Source organism: Atractosteus spatula, chromosome 6 (assembly GCF_055471065.1).
Source record: "Atractosteus spatula isolate fAtrSpa1 chromosome 6, fAtrSpa1.hap1, whole genome shotgun sequence".
Classification (NCBI taxonomy): Eukaryota; Metazoa; Chordata; class Actinopteri; order Semionotiformes; family Lepisosteidae; genus Atractosteus; species Atractosteus spatula.
In genome coordinates this window covers 52,250,049-52,267,698 of record NC_142711.1, presented here as the reverse complement: position 1 = coordinate 52,267,698, position 17,650 = coordinate 52,250,049, and the positions used below count along the sequence as shown (strand labels likewise).

General features: G+C 37.0%; 1 protein-coding gene across 4 annotated transcripts in view; it reads right to left on the bottom strand.

The window, feature by feature from the left end:
* Window positions 1-2,301: 2,301 nt before the first annotated feature.
* LOC148833033 (extended synaptotagmin-2-A-like) overlaps window positions 2,302-17,650 on the bottom strand; it is a 65,678-nt gene continuing 50,329 nt past the window's right edge. The window contains exons 14-23 of one of the 4 annotated variants that reach the window (XM_088918105.1): window positions 17,533-17,634; window positions 12,452-12,526; window positions 11,818-11,904; window positions 11,176-11,325; window positions 10,105-10,502; window positions 9,495-9,593; window positions 8,997-9,128; window positions 6,967-7,072; window positions 6,013-6,062; window positions 2,302-4,819 (exon numbers count right to left, since the gene is read on the bottom strand). In XM_088918105.1, coding sequence (XP_088774231.1) covers window positions 4,774-4,819; window positions 6,013-6,062; window positions 6,967-7,072; window positions 8,997-9,128; window positions 9,495-9,593; window positions 10,105-10,502; window positions 11,176-11,325; window positions 11,818-11,904; window positions 12,452-12,526; window positions 17,533-17,634 — 1,245 coding nt within the window. In that variant the 3' untranslated portion in view covers window positions 2,302-4,773. Of the gene's footprint in view, window positions 4,820-6,008; window positions 6,063-6,966; window positions 7,073-8,996; window positions 9,129-9,494; window positions 9,594-10,104; window positions 10,503-11,175; window positions 11,326-11,817; window positions 11,905-12,451; window positions 12,527-15,066; window positions 15,130-17,532; window positions 17,635-17,650 lie in introns of those variants that run through there. The other 3 variants (XM_088918106.1, XM_088918109.1, XM_088918108.1) reach the window with 3 other exon arrangements.

The window sequence follows — 17,650 nt, the reverse complement described above, 5'->3', positions numbered from 1 at the left end:
GATTGCCCAGTTTTCATGCCTAAATACCAGCTTTTTGCATGGCTCCATTTTTCTAGTCTCTCCATTGCCTACCTATTGCTGCACGGATCCAAAACCTAACCATTATGCTCCCCCTCTTACTCCCTGGTACTGCGTCTCTAACATCTTCTGTAACCCCTTGTTGTTTCCCACTGTTTTTCTCCCACCTCCCTCCTCAGTGGTAGAAGGAGTTACACAGAGAAATGGGAACTGCTCAGTCATTGAACACTTTTTGGGTTTTTGCAAAAGACTAAGCTTTAGAGCTAGACGCTGCTGACCTCTCAGCTCTCAACTACATCTTTCAGTAATTCTTACACTGTGTTGCACTATATACTGTACACTATGCAGATGAGCACTCACCAACACCTTAATGGCACTCAGTATTCTTTAAAAGTGGCTTCTCAAAGTGCTTTTCAGTAAGAAAAAAGCACATAATGAGAGGAAACAGTAGAATTACAGTTACAATGAGGGTTTGACAAACAGTAGAAAAGCCGAGGTACAGACATAGAACCAGTTAAATAAAAGCCCTTCTAAAGAATGAGGTTTTGAATCTAGATTTGAAAGTGCTCAGGGATTGTGACATATCTTTAGGGATAGAATTTCAGAGCTTTGGGGGGTGCAGCAGAAGGCCCTGTCACCCATAGATTGTAGACAGAGAGGTGACCATGCAGAGCCATATACAGTAGGTGAGCATGAGGATTTTGAAGATGACACGAAACCTGATAAGAAGCCAGTGCAAGGACTCCAGGACAGGAGTAATGTGATCACTTGCACTAGACCTGGTCAGGATTTTGACTGCTGAATGCAGGGCATACTTTAGTTTGTTCAGTATGAATTTATATATCCCGGCGAGCAGGGCGTTATAGTAATGAATTTGAGAGAAGACATAGGTGTTTGCAGCTTTTCAGCAACAGTTAGCGACAACATAGGATGTTTGGTGATCTGCTAAACAAATTATAATAGTTAGCCATGCAGGATGTGAAAAAGGCCAAGTTACCATATGCAGATGTGTATTTGCTTGGGCCTTCCTTTGGTTCCTCCTTTATCATGGTCATAATAATTTTATAAAGCTCCTTTCTTTGTATACCAGTTGTTTTTTTCCTTTTTTGTTCTTGCTCATCTTCATCATTTGTCCATTCATTTTAGAATCATAGCTTCATGTCCACTGGTCCAATGGAGAAATTTTTGCAGTAACTGTCATAACTGTATATCTTCATGACATGGGTTCTGATATTTTGAGAGGGCTGAAAATAAACCAGGTATGCTGCAAGTATTTTTTAACTGGATATACTATATTTAGCCTGTACAATTACCAGGAACAGTTTCAGTAGAACACCAGAAAAAAAAAACAGTTCAGCTCCATTGGTGTAAATTCTGAAATTTAACAGATGCATTTATACAAAGCGATTTAATTGAAGTGAATATCACTGCAGTTTTATTTAAGTTTGAGGTCTCATCTGAAGGGCAGAGCACAGGTTACATAACTGGCTGAGGTACAAGCACGGTGAGTCAGTGGAAGAGCTGGGCTTTGATCTGGAATACTGCAGTAAACCTGATTTTACCTTAACTATTGGACTAAAACTATTAAATTTGTGTTACGGGTTTTTCATTTCCTCATGTTTCAGGCTGTTCCCAGTCCTCTGGAAAGCTGATTGACAGCCAAAATAAACTTCATTGTATGTTTATTTCTAACCTCCGGATGCATGATATTCACTTTTATCAAAGCTTAGCACAATTATTTTTCAAAACATATTGCCTTTGTACAGTACCTTCAACAATTTTCAATAGAGTCTTGACATGTTCCATGTAAATATAGTCAATTAGAATGTTTAGGAACAAGTTAATCATATTCAACAGACGATTTGTCTGAAAGCACTTTGTAATCCTTAAATACAAACTATACTGTATAAAAGAGATTAGTTCTTTCTCTGAAATTAAATAAGCTATTAAGATGTGCAGAAGTTTCCTAATGGTCATTATGGGCATTTCTATGTGATGCACAATTTTCTGGAAGGAAATCAGCCTTCTGACTGACTTTCAGTGAGCTACAGCATTTGTGACCTCTCCTTAATTTGTTAATTTCCTTAACAAATTAAGGAATAGGCCTCAAAGAGCCAGGTTTATAAAAATCATTAAAGGTTCAAGTATAATTGGCCTGTTTTGTAAAAGGAAAGCATCTCCATATGGCCTTGGTATGACAAAATATAACCTGCTTTCTTCTAAAATTAATGCACTTGCATATAGCTTTCTGACACCACACCACTCAAATGAGAGAGATCCTTGTACTGCAGATATAGCTCTTTATTATTTCAAAGTTGTGAAGAGACATTCTGAAACATGGAAACTTTGAAAAGTTCTTTATGCCAAGTTCTCATACTTATACATCTTTGAGCATTTTTATTTTTAAGGCACAAGATAAATAAAGTAAAGGGTGAAGGCAAAGGAACTGGTCATGGAAGGAAATGCAGAATGTTCAGAGACAACTGTCATTCGATGGCCCACAGAGGAAATTGCACTTTAAAGGAAAATACAAGTTGTCCGAATAATAAAAATAAAAAAAACAGCACTGGAAAAAGTAAAAAAAGAAGAGCATTACAGTTCATATCCATATGCTTATTTTTGTCCAATAAATATGATGTTATTACACAAATTATGCAAGCAATTCTAAATATTATGCCAGCCAGAATAAATGCCTGTTTGTAATAAACTACAATTTGGACACACGCACCAAAAATAGTGAATTTACATTTATGTTATACTAAATAGACTTACATTCACCCTTAATTGTAGCCCAGGGATTCTCAATGCAAACTTGAAATGTCAGGAGTCTTAAGAATCCGCCCTGCTTGTATGGATCAAAAGCCAAGAATCTAAAATCCTATTTTCATGAAGAAAGGTGGTGCCAGACACCTTTGAAACGGTTTAGCTCCTATTGTGAATACAACAGGTTCGAAATCACCAACTGGAGGCATCTACAGCAGTACTACAGCACAGCTATTGTATATCATAATCTTGTGAAGTCTGAAAAATTATTTTCGGGATTCCTTTAGAAAAAAAACAAAGGATAATGAATTAAACAAAACTACCTCTTCATGAATAAAATAGGAAAAACAAGATGAGCAGGAACAGGCATACATACTGTGTATGTAGATACAAATGACATTGTAGTATTGAGCAAAAGTTTGGGTTCTTGTTATTGAGTACATTTGTTTTTCATATGATTTCTCACAGTACCTACAGTATACAAGAGTATTAAGAAGCTGTTGCTTTAGTTACATTAATGTAGAAACAACAGTAAAGTGTTTATGAAAACTGCTTTACTCTGTTCAAAAAAACCCTGTAATTTGTTTTAAAAAAAAACTGACCCACAAAAATAAGTTCAGAATGAGTCTTACTTGATGTTAATAATTGTGAAATCCCCACACCATTTCTAATTCTACTGCAAAAGAAAATTATACTATAACAATATACAGTGATTTAGAAACTTAGAGACGATGGCTTCCCAATGGTGGACACAAAATTGAATCTCATTATTAAACTACATTATACTTGTCCAGAAAAACCATATCACCGAGGGTCAGAAAAGGAAATGGGGGCCTGGCAAAAACGTGAAGGCAGTAGCTGTCGGCCGAGGCGGCAACCAACGCGAACGTGTTTTAGCAGAAGAACAACACTAGCGGTGCAGGTTCATAAAGCCAGGGTTAATGTTATGAACTCAATGTCAGGTGTTCTTTCTAAATGAAAATGAATGACATTTGCGCAAAATCCCAAAAGCATTCATTGGAAAATGTCTGGATCTCAACTATGCCTGTTTGCTATAAAGACAGTTGGTGAACACTATGCTGAACGTCTACAGCCACCTCTGAAGCACAAAAAGGGATACAAGACCATTTTTGGGGTGGTACTCAGTTTTTGACATTGGGGGAGGGGGGGGGGAGGCAAGCTAACCAAGGACAAACACAAGCTGATAGTACAGCACCATGCAGTTAATCCGGAAATCAGTTCATTGGTCAATTTAATATTTTTTCCAATATGGCAACATTTCCAAACGTACTGTAAATATGGCCATACAGTATGCATATGTTACAAAAAACACCCCAAAAACTAATAAAATATTCTACTACAAAATAACCCAAACCTTTGATCAACACCGTGTATATATTTGGCTTAAAACCCACATAGGCAATAAAATGAAATACTTGTCTCTTTGGCAGCTAGTGTTCTTCTGCTAAATGAAAAATATATCAACCTGTAGCACTATATTCTAAAGCAAAATGTTTAAAGGTTTACCTGCCATTTAAACAAGAAAAATACTATTTCCCTCCTTTTTCATTGTTAAACTTTTCCAATGGCATTACATCATGTTACATATTTACAAGTTGTACATCAATGACATACCTGTAGAAAAACAAGGCAGGAGATCAGCTGTAAGAAACACAGCAAAAAATATTTTTACACTCCTCTTTTCTTTTTAAGCATTTTAACACCACATGCTTTCTTATATCTATTGCACATAACTGATTATTGTTTTAAAAAGGGAAAGTAGCACAGAGATGCTATCCCTTGGAAAATGTCAAAGCATTTACAATTACAGGTTGATTGTATTAAAATATAAAATGAAAAAAAAAAAGATGTGTGCATTGGCTAAAATAATTAGCTATAAAAATAATGCTGGTTTAATTTGATAATATTAAGAAGAAGACCAAAAGCAGGCTTGGGGAAGGTGCATTGCAATTTTGATTTGACACATATATTCTAGGCTTGAAGTGTTGATCTTGATCCGTCCTCAGTAAGGTCATACCTGGAAAGCCAAAAGAGAATAATCAGTTTTTCCACCATCATGGCAAAGAAAATGTTTCTTGTCATGGTTGGTTTTGTGTCCTAAACCACTGCAGTCATGTCAGTTCCAGTGCAATTTGCACTCAGCTTCTGACTGAATTAAAACTAGTACAAACAAAGATGTGTACGAATGAGAAATACACCATCTTGTAAACTAACAAACATGTAAAACCGCAGAAATGTTAGTTTTTTCGATTTTACAGAGCCCTTTACAAGTCATGTGTTATTTCACTATTGTTTTGGCTTTCAATTTCAATTTGGCCTTTTTGGCTTTTGTTAGTCTGCTGTAGTCTGTTGGATTGTTAGTGCCAAAAAGTCAATCCAGGTGCTTGTATTTACGTCAGTGAGAGATGCATTGCATGTTGGCTTGTAACGTTCAAGAGCAGAGGTCAGACAAAGATTCCTTTGTCTAACTTCTCATTCCTTGAATGGCTCACAAACAAAGCCTTCAGTATCTATGGTATTGCTACAGGATAAGGGCGCGAGGATCATATTCTAAGTTCATGCGCTAGTCCTGTTCAAATTATGTCAGGTATTCGCCATCAAAATTTTGAACCCGAGAGAAGTAGTTCAATGGTTTATGTCAACAGAGAACAATGGAAAACTTACAAGTGTTCATGCTCTATTTTAAGAAGTTTTAAGAATTAAAGAAATCACTACAACTGAAGCTGGAAGGGATTTGGGGTCTGGTCTTTTTAATATTGACATTGATAAATTTCAGTTAGGTACCAATTTGATTTTGTAAAATGTTTTTAACATAGATTTTTTTAAACAGGAAAAAAATGTACTTCTTTTGATGAGAACATATTTGCAAATGAATGCAATGTTGGATGCAGTAATACCTTAAACAAAAGATGCATGAATATTGATAATAAGTTGGGAGTTGTCACCGAGAAAGAGCTGCCAAGGGCTCAGCCACATCTGAAAGCGTGTTAGTCACATCTGCTTACAGTAAAAGTGCCTAAGACACTCCTAAATCATGTGCAGGTAGGAACCAAGAGCAACAGGCCAGATAAGAAGGGACAGATTTCCTAAAGCGAGTGCTGGATGTAGCCAAAAATCACTTTGCTAGGAGTAAAACTAATTAAAAAAATAAATTAAAAAAAAACCCACAACTAATAAAAACTAATGTTAAATCAGCCTCTTTTCACTCACCATTGTGTGCATCCTTTGGTTATATCTTCACTAGTCAAATCTACTAAAACCTGGAAATTCAGAAAGAAAGAGAACAATATGCATTAGCCAAAGAACATAATGTAAGTAATTGTCTATGATAAAACTCAGAGTATATTCTATATTATATGTTAAGTAGCAAGAGAGATGTCCATTACAGAAAAAAGAAGGACATTAAGATTCTTGTGCATCACTTCCGCATATTTGCAAAACTGGAATATATTTTATTTTGATGGGGCCAAATGTTTACCTATTGTTTTCCAAGTAGCACTTGAAAAAACACAATTTGGAATGATCACTGTGTTTCTCATATCACACATGGAAAAAGAAAGAGGAAGTGTAGGCAGATTCCTCCAACAAGCCTGCCTGCTAACCATTTATTTTTTTACATGTCACACACTACAAAGCCCAACAAAGCACCAACTGCAGGAGTAGTGCTTCCCCCACCTACACAATCCTGAAACTGAAGCCGAGCTACTCTAGAGCCTAAGCATCAAAATCCTAAAAAATTTTATATATATATAAATATATATATATATGTATTTTAAATGGAGCAACCAGTTCCATTTTATTACATGCATCATCTTGAAAAAATATGGACTATTTAAATCAAATCTCAATAAGCATTCACTGAAATACATCTAGGGCTTGATGCATAAAAAAAGCTTTCCTGCATGCTCATTGGATCGATGCACAAGAAAAAAAGCAGGTACCCTTCTTAGAAAATCAACAGGGTGTATATAACCACACAGGCTGACACGTGAGACTGAAGAGTTCAAAAACAGAAAAAGACGCGTGCACAGCTTTAGACTATTTTCCATCGGGACCTCTCTCTGTTATTTTATTTGAACTTTTCGGATTATTTAAATATTCTGGACAGTGGAGCTCACTCAAAAGTAAATTTTGAAACACAAGAGTCAAGCATTAATCACTAACCTTCCCAAGAAGTCCTTTGTGTTTTGACAGCAAGCCTCCTCCATTCTTCACTGCTACATCCAGAGTTCTCCTGTGCAGTTCGACTAGGGAAACACTGAATTCGAACCTGAAGAAACACAAGAGAGATCTCAGCACTACAGTGTAGAATAGGCCTCAACATGAACAGACTTCACATCTCTCAGCAGCTTCTCCAAGACTCTTTTGACAAAAGCCACTGACAGGGATGAGTTCGGCAATCCTGGATCTGAATCGGGTTGAAAACATTTGGATAGAGTACCCAGGAACACCATTAAAAGCACCACACTGGTTAGCTAAACATGGCGTAGAGAACAGGGTGGGAAGTTAATCTTTTCATGCAGGTTTAATTGGTGTTACTAAATCAGAGGTTCCCAAACAGTTGTCTGTAGAGCAGAAGCTCCTCCCAGGTGGCTCATAAAGAAAGGTTAAAATTTTTAATTAAGCATTCTATTGCTGGAGATTAGTTTTATTCATTTTTAATTACTGTATTACGTATGTTGCTGCTTTGCAGCTCTGTGCCTCTGGGCTCAATTCCAGACCTGTGGTGCTGTCTGCATGGAGTTCATATGTTCTCCCCGTGGGTTTCCAATACTGATAGCTTAACAGACTTCTGGGAAAACTGGCCCTGGTGTGACTGTGCGCGTGTCTGTGTGTGCCCTGTGATGGACTAGTGTCCTGTCCGGCTTCTGTTTTGCACCCTTTGCTAGCAGGAATCGGACTCCAGCTCCCCCATAATCCTGAACTGGATGAAGCCGTTAGAAAATGGCTGGCTGGCTGGATGGATATATAGATTTAGTGTTTATCACCATACTATAAAAAAAAACTTTTTTTTTTTCAATTCATACGAATCATGGCCCATCCTGCCTTTGCATGCATGCAGAGCTTAAATTTTCTGATAACATAACATAAGCCAAGAAAAACCTATATTACTTCCAGCTTGAAATTGTTCACAGTTCAAAACAGTCCAGTACATGGAACCTGAAGTTTCAGCTTTATTTTAAACACATTTGTGGACCATTAAAAAGAAACCAAGCCACGTTCAAAATAGTAATCGTGGGGTAGGTGCCAGTACACCTGAACATGTGCGGAATGTTACACTGTCTACAAACACCGTTAGCGTTGCTGATCATGGGAAAGGAAAACAATTCCAGGCCTCAGTATATGGTTTGTTAGAAGGTACTTGCAAAGGGCAGAATGAAACCTGCAAATCTTCCGTAATACTGTATCTAAAAATAATACACTCAACTAAAACCCATTAAATTCTTCTACCTGGGCTGAAGCAAGGGAAAGAAAACTATTTTTAATAATCAACTTAACACCTATGGATTAAGGCCCTTGAAGATTCTTACTGTGCCACCCTTTAAATTGCAAAGCAGGATTAAATACAATTGTTAAGATTATCCTTCTTATTAGATCCCTAATATGCAAATGGATTAACACAGTGCTTCTCTTCAACTGTTACCCATAGAATTAATGAAATGGTGAAAAATATTCAGGGAAAGCATGGGAAAATTAGTCTATAATTTTCCCTGCAATTAGCTGAGACTAGTGATATTGCTAATTTAGCTAATCTGCTTGTATACATCAGCTGTGAAGATAAAGTTGCACGGTAAATGAGAAAGCCAGGGAGTTCCTCCACACTTACACTTGACTGACAAATTTCTCAAAAAGACTTCATTTATTCATCAACGACATGACAGAGTAGCAAGACAAACTGGACATTAAACGCCTGTCGTAAAAAGAATTTTCAATTTTTTCCCCCAAAACACTTTCAAATCCATGGTACAATTTGTATATGCACTTTAGGTCTGTTAAATATACAAGGCCAGCCTATAGGGTGGTGCTGTGTTTGTGTCTGTTGCATGTTAAAGGCATTATTTTGTGTACACATCACCATTTTGGTAATCCAATTACAGGGATCTGCATGGTATACACATGGCGAAAATAAGGGATATTTGAAAGATGATAAAAGAGAGAATTATTTACAGAGATGCTTTGAGTGGCAAACTCACGTCTGATCATATACTGGGTTTAGCGTCTTCTTCATTGTGTGGGTTTTCCTCCGGCCGGTTCTTCTCTTGTCAGGCAACAGATACAGCCGGACATAAGGGTCTGACCCATCCTCGGTGAATGCTATGAGGTTGCTACAACATTAAAAAGATCAGCAAAATAGATTATAGTTTATAGAAGTTATTGCTTTTACAAAGAAACATTCAATGGGGAACTGCAATGCTACATTTCAAGGTTAGAAAGAATCAGCATTTATGAGTGCATAGGTAAAATGTACACATTAACTTGTAAAACCTCCAGTTTACATCACAAAATAGATTAAATTTCCAGGTATGTGCTGCGCCATATTCTGTAATTTAGAACGAGGCAAGGAAACATCTGGCGACATGAAGCAGCCCTATTACACTGTAAGGAAGCAGGCTTGTGAACACATCTTTTTATTCCAATAGAAACATTGGAATAATCTTAAGACCATCTTAATGCTGTTTCTCTCTACTTACCGGCAAGCATGCACCACTACAATCAGTTTATTCCTTTGAGAACTGTGCCTGACGGTCAGCTGGACTTGACCCAAAGGATAATGGTTTGCAGCTGATCCACTGTTAACAAATAAAATAAAACAGACAATTTTTTTTACCTGTTCTGTATTCCAGTCTGCATTTTACAATCTGTAGTTTAAATATGACAGAGCAAAAACATACTTCAGTGACCACACAGCCATGACTCTGAATTTTCCAGACCAATGAACTTTAATTACCCCCTTTTAACTAAACAGATAAAGGCCAATAAAAATACAATTGCTTCACCCTCCTTTTGAAACTGTATTAATTAAAAAAGGTATTAAAGAGTTTGGAGTGTTTGGCAGGTTAACACATTTCAGACTGAAAATAGAGTATAGATAAAACACCTTAATATCACCTTAAATATCACTTGGATTAAATCAAAATATAGCTGAACATCACTACAATATACTGCAGTCTCATTATTGTCTTTATAGATAAGTCTATAAATGAGCCATCTCAAACTACAACAATAAAAATCTTCCAAAATTGAAATGTTCTTCTAACTTTATGAAATTGGTAGAAAATAAACAGACTGTAAAGGATTTACTTCTGAAGCTGGCGAAGTCTTTGCTGTAGCTCTTGGGTGGCAAAGGGCTGGGAGATGTCAGAGGCGATGCTGGGTGTAGACTCCTTTCCTGCCAGGTGAGGATGGGAGCTGCAGATGACCAGGTTGCTGGTACTTCTGGTAGAATAACTAGACTGCTTCTGAGGGCTTCCTGGAAGGCCCTGTTCAGGATACTCAGGCCTTCTGTGAAGGTCAAAGGCCGAGGCAGAAGCTGAGGGAGGCAGGTTTGAGATTGGGTTGGGCGAGTCGGGGGTCCAGGTTGGTGTGACCGGAGGCTTCTGTGGTTGGGCCTTGTTACCATCTTTGTTGTTAAACCCAGCCTTCTTCACCTGGACCGAAGATGGCTGGTCTGAAGTGGTTTGTTTCTCCAGGGAAAGAATCTGAAAAAAAAAACAATGCTATCTCATCATATTTCTGTTCATACATTCATGGTCTTCTCAAAGCATCTGTAAACAGCTACCCCATCATGTTTCAGAAGTAAACCTCCTAGGATTCAGATACCCCCATTTTAGATTTACACACTGCAGTCCCCGAAAAAGCAAGCAAGTCAGGTAAATAACTAGGAAGAATCTGACAACTTGCCAAAAACAATCCATCTCTGAAGCAATGGCAAAGAAGTCTGAAGTTAATTAAATTCACAGTACATTTAGTTTTAAAAGCACCCAATAGTCATGGGACTCAAAATTGCTGACTTTCTCATCAGACTAATAAGAAAATCTCTGATCCCCATGTGTCATTAATCATATTAGTGTTCCTACGCTTGAACTCACTCATGTCACAATGCAAAGATGGGCAAGTGAACAGGACGTTTTGCGACGGGTTGAAATTCGATAACGTTATTGTCCCCCCGAGAGTATGCGTCACATTCAAAAGCAATATAATTCAAATGAATAACTTCTTATGACAGATATAAATTATACCACACCAATTATTTACAGTACTGTATGTCATATTCTTTCAAAATAATATCTTCCAAACCATGGGATTAATATCCCTTTAAGCTTTGCTCTTGCATATTTGGGAAAGGTCAACATGGCTGCCTCTGTCACTAACTTTGATGGCCATCTTCATCTTAAGGGTGCAGTTGGGGCCCGAGTTCTTCAACGGGAAGCGCTGGTGCAGCGTCATGTCTTCAGCCTCCAGCAGATGGGTAAGAGGAATGGTCAGGTTGCCTAAGCTGCACTCGTGTTTCTCATCCTTCACCTGATAGAACAAGAGTAACAGCAGTTTATCAGAAGTGCCCCTCAAGGATGTCGGAGAGTGCCTCCTGGTAATGTGTGCATAAGGCAGACCACTGAAGGAGAAGAACTGGGGAGAAATCTAATCTGACTTTCACAAGAAAGGGGGCAAATGTGCATAAAATTCCATCAGTCACTACAACAACAGTACAGAATCATGTGATCAGATTAATATTTGAGCTTTGTAAGATAGCTGGCATGTATATATTTCATACTGAAAGCTGCTCTCTTCAGAATACTTGTTCTGCATGACAAAAGAAAACTACATGAAAACAGTTCCAAATGGAAGGTACAGTACAGTACTCAGTAGTGCTATAACTATTTTAAGGTCTGTCAATATACATTTTCATAATGCTAGATATTTACTTGAGCCTTAGTGATATTTTTTATATTAGATCTGCAGATAAATCCTTAATATAAGCAGCTTAGCTTTGCTCATCAATTTAGCATACTGTACCTCAACACAGAGCTCTTGTGTTTTTGGATTGTGAATAAGGAAAGAGAAAGCCTCCTCCCAAACGGGCTCATGGGTTTTATATCGGATCTGAAAAAAAGAGATGAAAGTTTTAATCGGATATAAAATGTATACATACAGTACATAAGCAATAATATAATAAAGTATGCATAATCTTAGGATTACAGCACAGCTTCCAAAATCTTTTTGATCTAGTGAAAAATAAGATTTGTGTCTTTTTGCAAAAAACAAACCACTCATTTTCATAAAGATTTCCATTATAAGAAATATAGTGGTATAGGTAATTCCTATTTTCTATAGTCATTGTTCATTATATTAATTTTTCAATGACATCTTCCATATAAATGTAAATTTATAACATTAAGTAATTGTATTATGTATGTCATGTGATTTTTTTCATATAATTATAAAATGTTATTAGATAATGTCATTTAGATCATGGGTAATGGGTTGCTCTTTTAAATGCCTTGAGGTCTTTACTTCCTTATTCCATAGGAGGGAGTAGATAAAAAATGGTCTACACCTTTTTACTAGCTATGGCTACATAAAATAATAAAAACAACAGCGAAAAACTTGACTATGACTGCTGGAAGAGACAAACCTTGCCTTTTCTCACCTTGCTTTCCTTGGTTTTGTGACCAACGGACAGCTGAACAAATGGACTTGGGTCACTGCTCACTTTCTTAGCAGACTAAGAAATAAATAACGGTAAATCATATTAGTGAGCGCATATTTTTCAACTGAACTTTACCTTCGTGGACTACAAATTCATTCATCTACATTTTAGGTAGCATGCAAAAACTTTACCAAGACTGGAAGATAATGGATGACCTTAATCTAAGAAGCAGCCCTTTCAGGGAAATGTTGCATAGTTTAATAACCTCATTAATGCTGTATGTCAGCGGCCCCAAATAGTCTTATATCAGACAAAAGAAGAACTGCAATGGAGATAAAGACACTGCAATGTAGATGAAGAAGGAAGAGCATCCAGCTATATACTGTAACTCATAAACTCACAAAATAGGAGCAAGCTTGCGTTCTGTCTAAATATACAATACATGGAAGCATGTGTGTGATGTTTTCTCAAAATTAAAAAAATGTAATGCACAGGCAGTGTTTAGACAGTGTGCAGATCCTCTTCTGGTGTTAACAGTCAGTTTCAGGTTCACGGTTGATAATCATCCTCATTCGTGATGGAAAGTCACTATACATAGCAAATGCTTTTCTTTGTATTATAAAATGCATGTCAGGACACATGGATGTTTTGTATTACAGTATCTGCATCGTTTTATTAGGATTTATTCCTATTTTGCTGAATCCTGTTGCATAATTATTGTAACTATTAATGCTGTAGGTAATAGATACTAAAGATGCATAGAAATACATACAGTACATTTTGGATAATGAGTAATAATTGACAAATATTAATTGTAAATAAATACACTGTATTTGAAGAAAACATATTAGGCATTCATAGCAAAATCTTTTTATCAGCTGACTATATCTCTTAGGAAACTCAGGAGACGTCAATGACTGGTTTTATGGACTTTAATCACAGCTGAAGTGGCTTTAATTTAAAGTAACATCAGTTAATTTGAAGATTATTGCCAATGGGCCAATGTGGAGTCATAATGAGATCATACTGCGGACACTCTGAAATATTTCCGACTCCCTGACAACTGCTGCATACAGTATGTGTCAGTTTTAAAGTGTTCATATCATGTGACATAGTGCTCAGTTCAGAATTGTTAATACCAGAGGTGTCTTGGATTGTAATAACCATTTTGTTTACAGAGAGGTTCCAATCAATGAAATGCTTCTGCTGAATTTATTCCTAGCATAAATGTGAAACCACTGTTCTTAATATGTATAAAATACATCCCTCATCACTGTTGTTATTGGTATGTGATGATGAATATTGACTAAGCACAGTACATCAACAAATGTCAGATATTCATTGTAGCAAAACAGCAGGCAAATAAAAGACACAAGGTTGTGCTGTTTGAATATCGGACACGATGACACTAAAGTATAAGTGTACTAAAGACATGCTGAGTGCTGCTCGCTATACAAAGACGCAAAGAAAAGACTTTGGCATTTGCAAAAAAGGTCAAAACAGGTTTGTTTTTTAAGTGGATGTTCTGTACAGCACAGTGTCGGGAACTAGAATGTTTTCATCCAAGGCTCCCAATTCTACTTTTTTCTTTTAACAAATTGATAAGTTTTGTTTTACAAAACTGAAGAATAACTTGACCCATGGTTTTACAACCTGCATCCTAAATACAACCTACTCAGAAGGCTAATCTCTAAATGGGTTAGGTTAAAAATCACTTTTGGGAAGAATACAATAAATATGTTTATATTTATATAGAATTAAAATTCAGTCAGAGAAGACTCCTTTGGAATACAAAGAAATCCTTGAATTTACAGTGCACACCCAGTGATATTTTGCATTGCTTTATTTTAGTTTCATTTCATTACTTTTCACTGTATTAAATCTAAAGATGAACAAATAGGCTTTAATGTAAGTCTTTAGCGATGAATGTGAGAGTAAACAACACAAGAGGACAGGCAAATATTACATCATTATTGCAATATTACATTACACCACAGAAAGGTAGGGAGGAGAAGAAAATGTCACAAAAGGTTTAGGTTCTTGTTTTTTCTATGTGAATACTTCCTAGTGTTTTATACGTTACAAGATGTTACATAGTTCGACATACAATATAGTTTAATTGACACAAATTCATTGTACATCTGATTTGGATTCTTGAAAATAATAACATATAGCAAATACTATCTCCAGGTCTTTGCCCATAAATAAAAAAGTAGTGTGTGGCTTCAAAAAATCTTTTTGAGTTACACAATATCTGCAACAATTGAAAGTAACTGGGCTCGAATTTCCTTAACAGCACAGAGAAGTCACTCTTAATATTGAAATCTGTGCGAAGTTAGACCAAGTTCTAACTACTCTACATCACAGACAGCATTTGTGCTTTGTCCTAAACCGTGGCTGCCTTAGTGCTCGTGCTTCATGTTGCTATGAAAATTGGGTCCATTGTAGCTACGGCTTTTTCTCTCAAATATCAAAACCAAATTAAAATGATTCATGCTTTTTTGATTCAAACATGTATAAAATCGCAACTCTTTTAAACAAGAAATGAATCACTGCAGAAAATGCAGCCGGCCTGCCTTGTGTGACCTGTCAGTCTGCACGCACTGTTACTTTACCTTCAGGGCCTTATTCACTGACGCTTTCTTCAACCCCTCATGGTTAAATTCTAATGGATTGCGCTTTCCAGGCGGGAGAGAATGAACACACACCGGATTAATTAAGGCATGCAGCAATGAGTAAGGTTAATTCATGGTAAGAAGCAAAAGCAAACACACCACATGGGAAAAACATAAACCACATACAGTACAAAAACGTGATCACAAGGTTAACACAAAATTCAGACTGGAGCAGCTGGATTAACAACCGCAACCTGCGGAAGGGTACAAATTAAAAAGAGAAAGACAAAAAGAAACCGCAACCAAGCTTATGTACAGTACACACCAGAAAAACCATTTCAACAAACCAAAAAATAAAAATGATCGATTTTGATGGAAGCAAATGAAATGCAGAGTTCTGAGGGGTCGCTGAGAGCCCTGGCCAATTAGTCTCAACCTATCCTGGGCAGCGTTTGGACAACTGTGTGCCGCCATTTGGGGAATCCTGGTCATAGTTGGCTAGTGACACGACTCCGGTTCGGACCCACGACTATAGAGCCCAATCTGCACTCAAACAAGCGCTTTTACTGGCTGAGCCTTTGGTAGGCCCCTGAACCACAATATTTTTTAAATAAGATACAGTAAATAACATTTAACTCATGTAACACATTAAGGTCTATTAGTACTTTTGGATTTCTACCATCATCAGAAAGCTGGTAAGGTCTGCAGTAACCCAGGAAGCACTTATACTGGCTTCTACTGGGCTTATACCGGAAGCACGGCGCTCAAGGTGGTACTGAGAGCATATAACAAGATGCCAATCCATTGCAGGGCCAATGTAAAATATTCAATCAAAGCTACAGTAGCTAGAGTATCTTTGGGCAGTGGGAGAAAACTGGTACAATTATGTGGACCTGGAGAATAAAAACCTCTATACAGTATAACAGGTGCTCCAGTATGGTACTAAATCCAGGACCTAAGAGCTCTGAGGCTGCAGTGTCAACAGACACTTTTCCCACAAGTGATCTGTTTGCATGATTCTACTAAAAATCCTTAAACAGAAAGCTGTCGGCAAGTTATTAAGCCTGAGTACCAAGCCTAACAATTGTAATATCCAATCCAAGAGATATTTATAGGTGAGGCGGATTGTAAAGTTCTAAAGTTGGTACAATTAGTGCCTTTAAACAAACTAGTTTTTGAATTTATAGACAAATCATTCCCATATGTTGTTTTTATTTGGACTCTGTAGTTTTTCTTTTTTATATCCTCTAAGCTGCAATCAAAAAATCAGATGCTGCCAATTGCTGAATCCCTGTCAGCTATTAACACAAACAAGACCCAGGCATGTGGGCTATACACTACAAGGCCCAGTCTACACTTTGAACACCTTTACAGTATGTGCCACTTAGGAAGCCCTATGGCTGTAATTTTATCAAGTGATGTCTAAAACATAGTAACACGTTTCATCCATCACACAGCTCATCTGTTCATCTTGTACAGAGAGCTTCTATAGACCACTTTGTGAAGAAAACCATTGTGTCTGGTATACAGTAACTGATAAGGCAAAGACCTGTGGAACTTTTTAAAGAACGTAAAGTAGGGTTCTGAAAAATTGTCACGCATCATCAAGTCCATCACCCTAAATCTCAATATGACAGCTCACATAGATGTGGTGTTTAGCTGTCTCGTGACAACTGCTAGGCAAGAAAGCTCTTCCAAAGATTGCTTGCTGACAGGTCCTTGTAATGACGAGTGCTACAGTGCCAGCTGTCATTATGTGTATTCTCTTCTAATCAGTCTAGCCAGTAATTTCTAACATTAAGATTTATATTTATATAGATGCTTCTGGTATTCGAAATGCAAAAATAAAAACCCAAATCTCATTACTTACTTCACACACAGCTGCTACTGAAATGCTTTCCTCTTATCCTTGATGTCATGAATGTTTGAACTTACAAGTTGAAAAATGTCTCCAGTTAATTCCAAATATTAAAAATTACTGACACATACCTACCTGTAATGTGACAATTGATAACGCTTTATTTTCCTAGAACCTTACCAATCGTTCTTTAAATGTTAAGGAAAACAATGTTTGCAATGTTGAGGAATTGAAAAGGAAGCAGATTGTAGATGGAGACGTCTCAACACAACAATCCAGTAACCTCCTGGTTTTTTAACTCACTTCAGATGGACGCCATTCTTCAACAGAATATGCTCATCATATTAACTACATTTTAGCTGTAACTCTACCTCAGTTTCTAACACTAGACCCTCGCCTAAACACCTGCTTATAAAAACAAAGTATTAATGACAAAGGTGTTAAAATGCATTTAAAAATTACACCCTGAATATACATTAAGCATTTCATTCATGCAACAAAAACAATGAACATGCTTTCTGGCATTACAAGACTTGGGTTTCGGTTGCCGTAACAACAGCAGGTCACACTGTGGCTAGTACTAGAAGGCAAAATTCCAGAAGACTCACAAATAATGTTCTATAGAGTGAGGTAGTATTTTCACAAAAGACTAGGCCCGAAGCTCTCCTCTCTTTTAAGTATCCACACCCAAAGTTCCCCTCGAAGACACTCTTTAAGAGGAAGGAA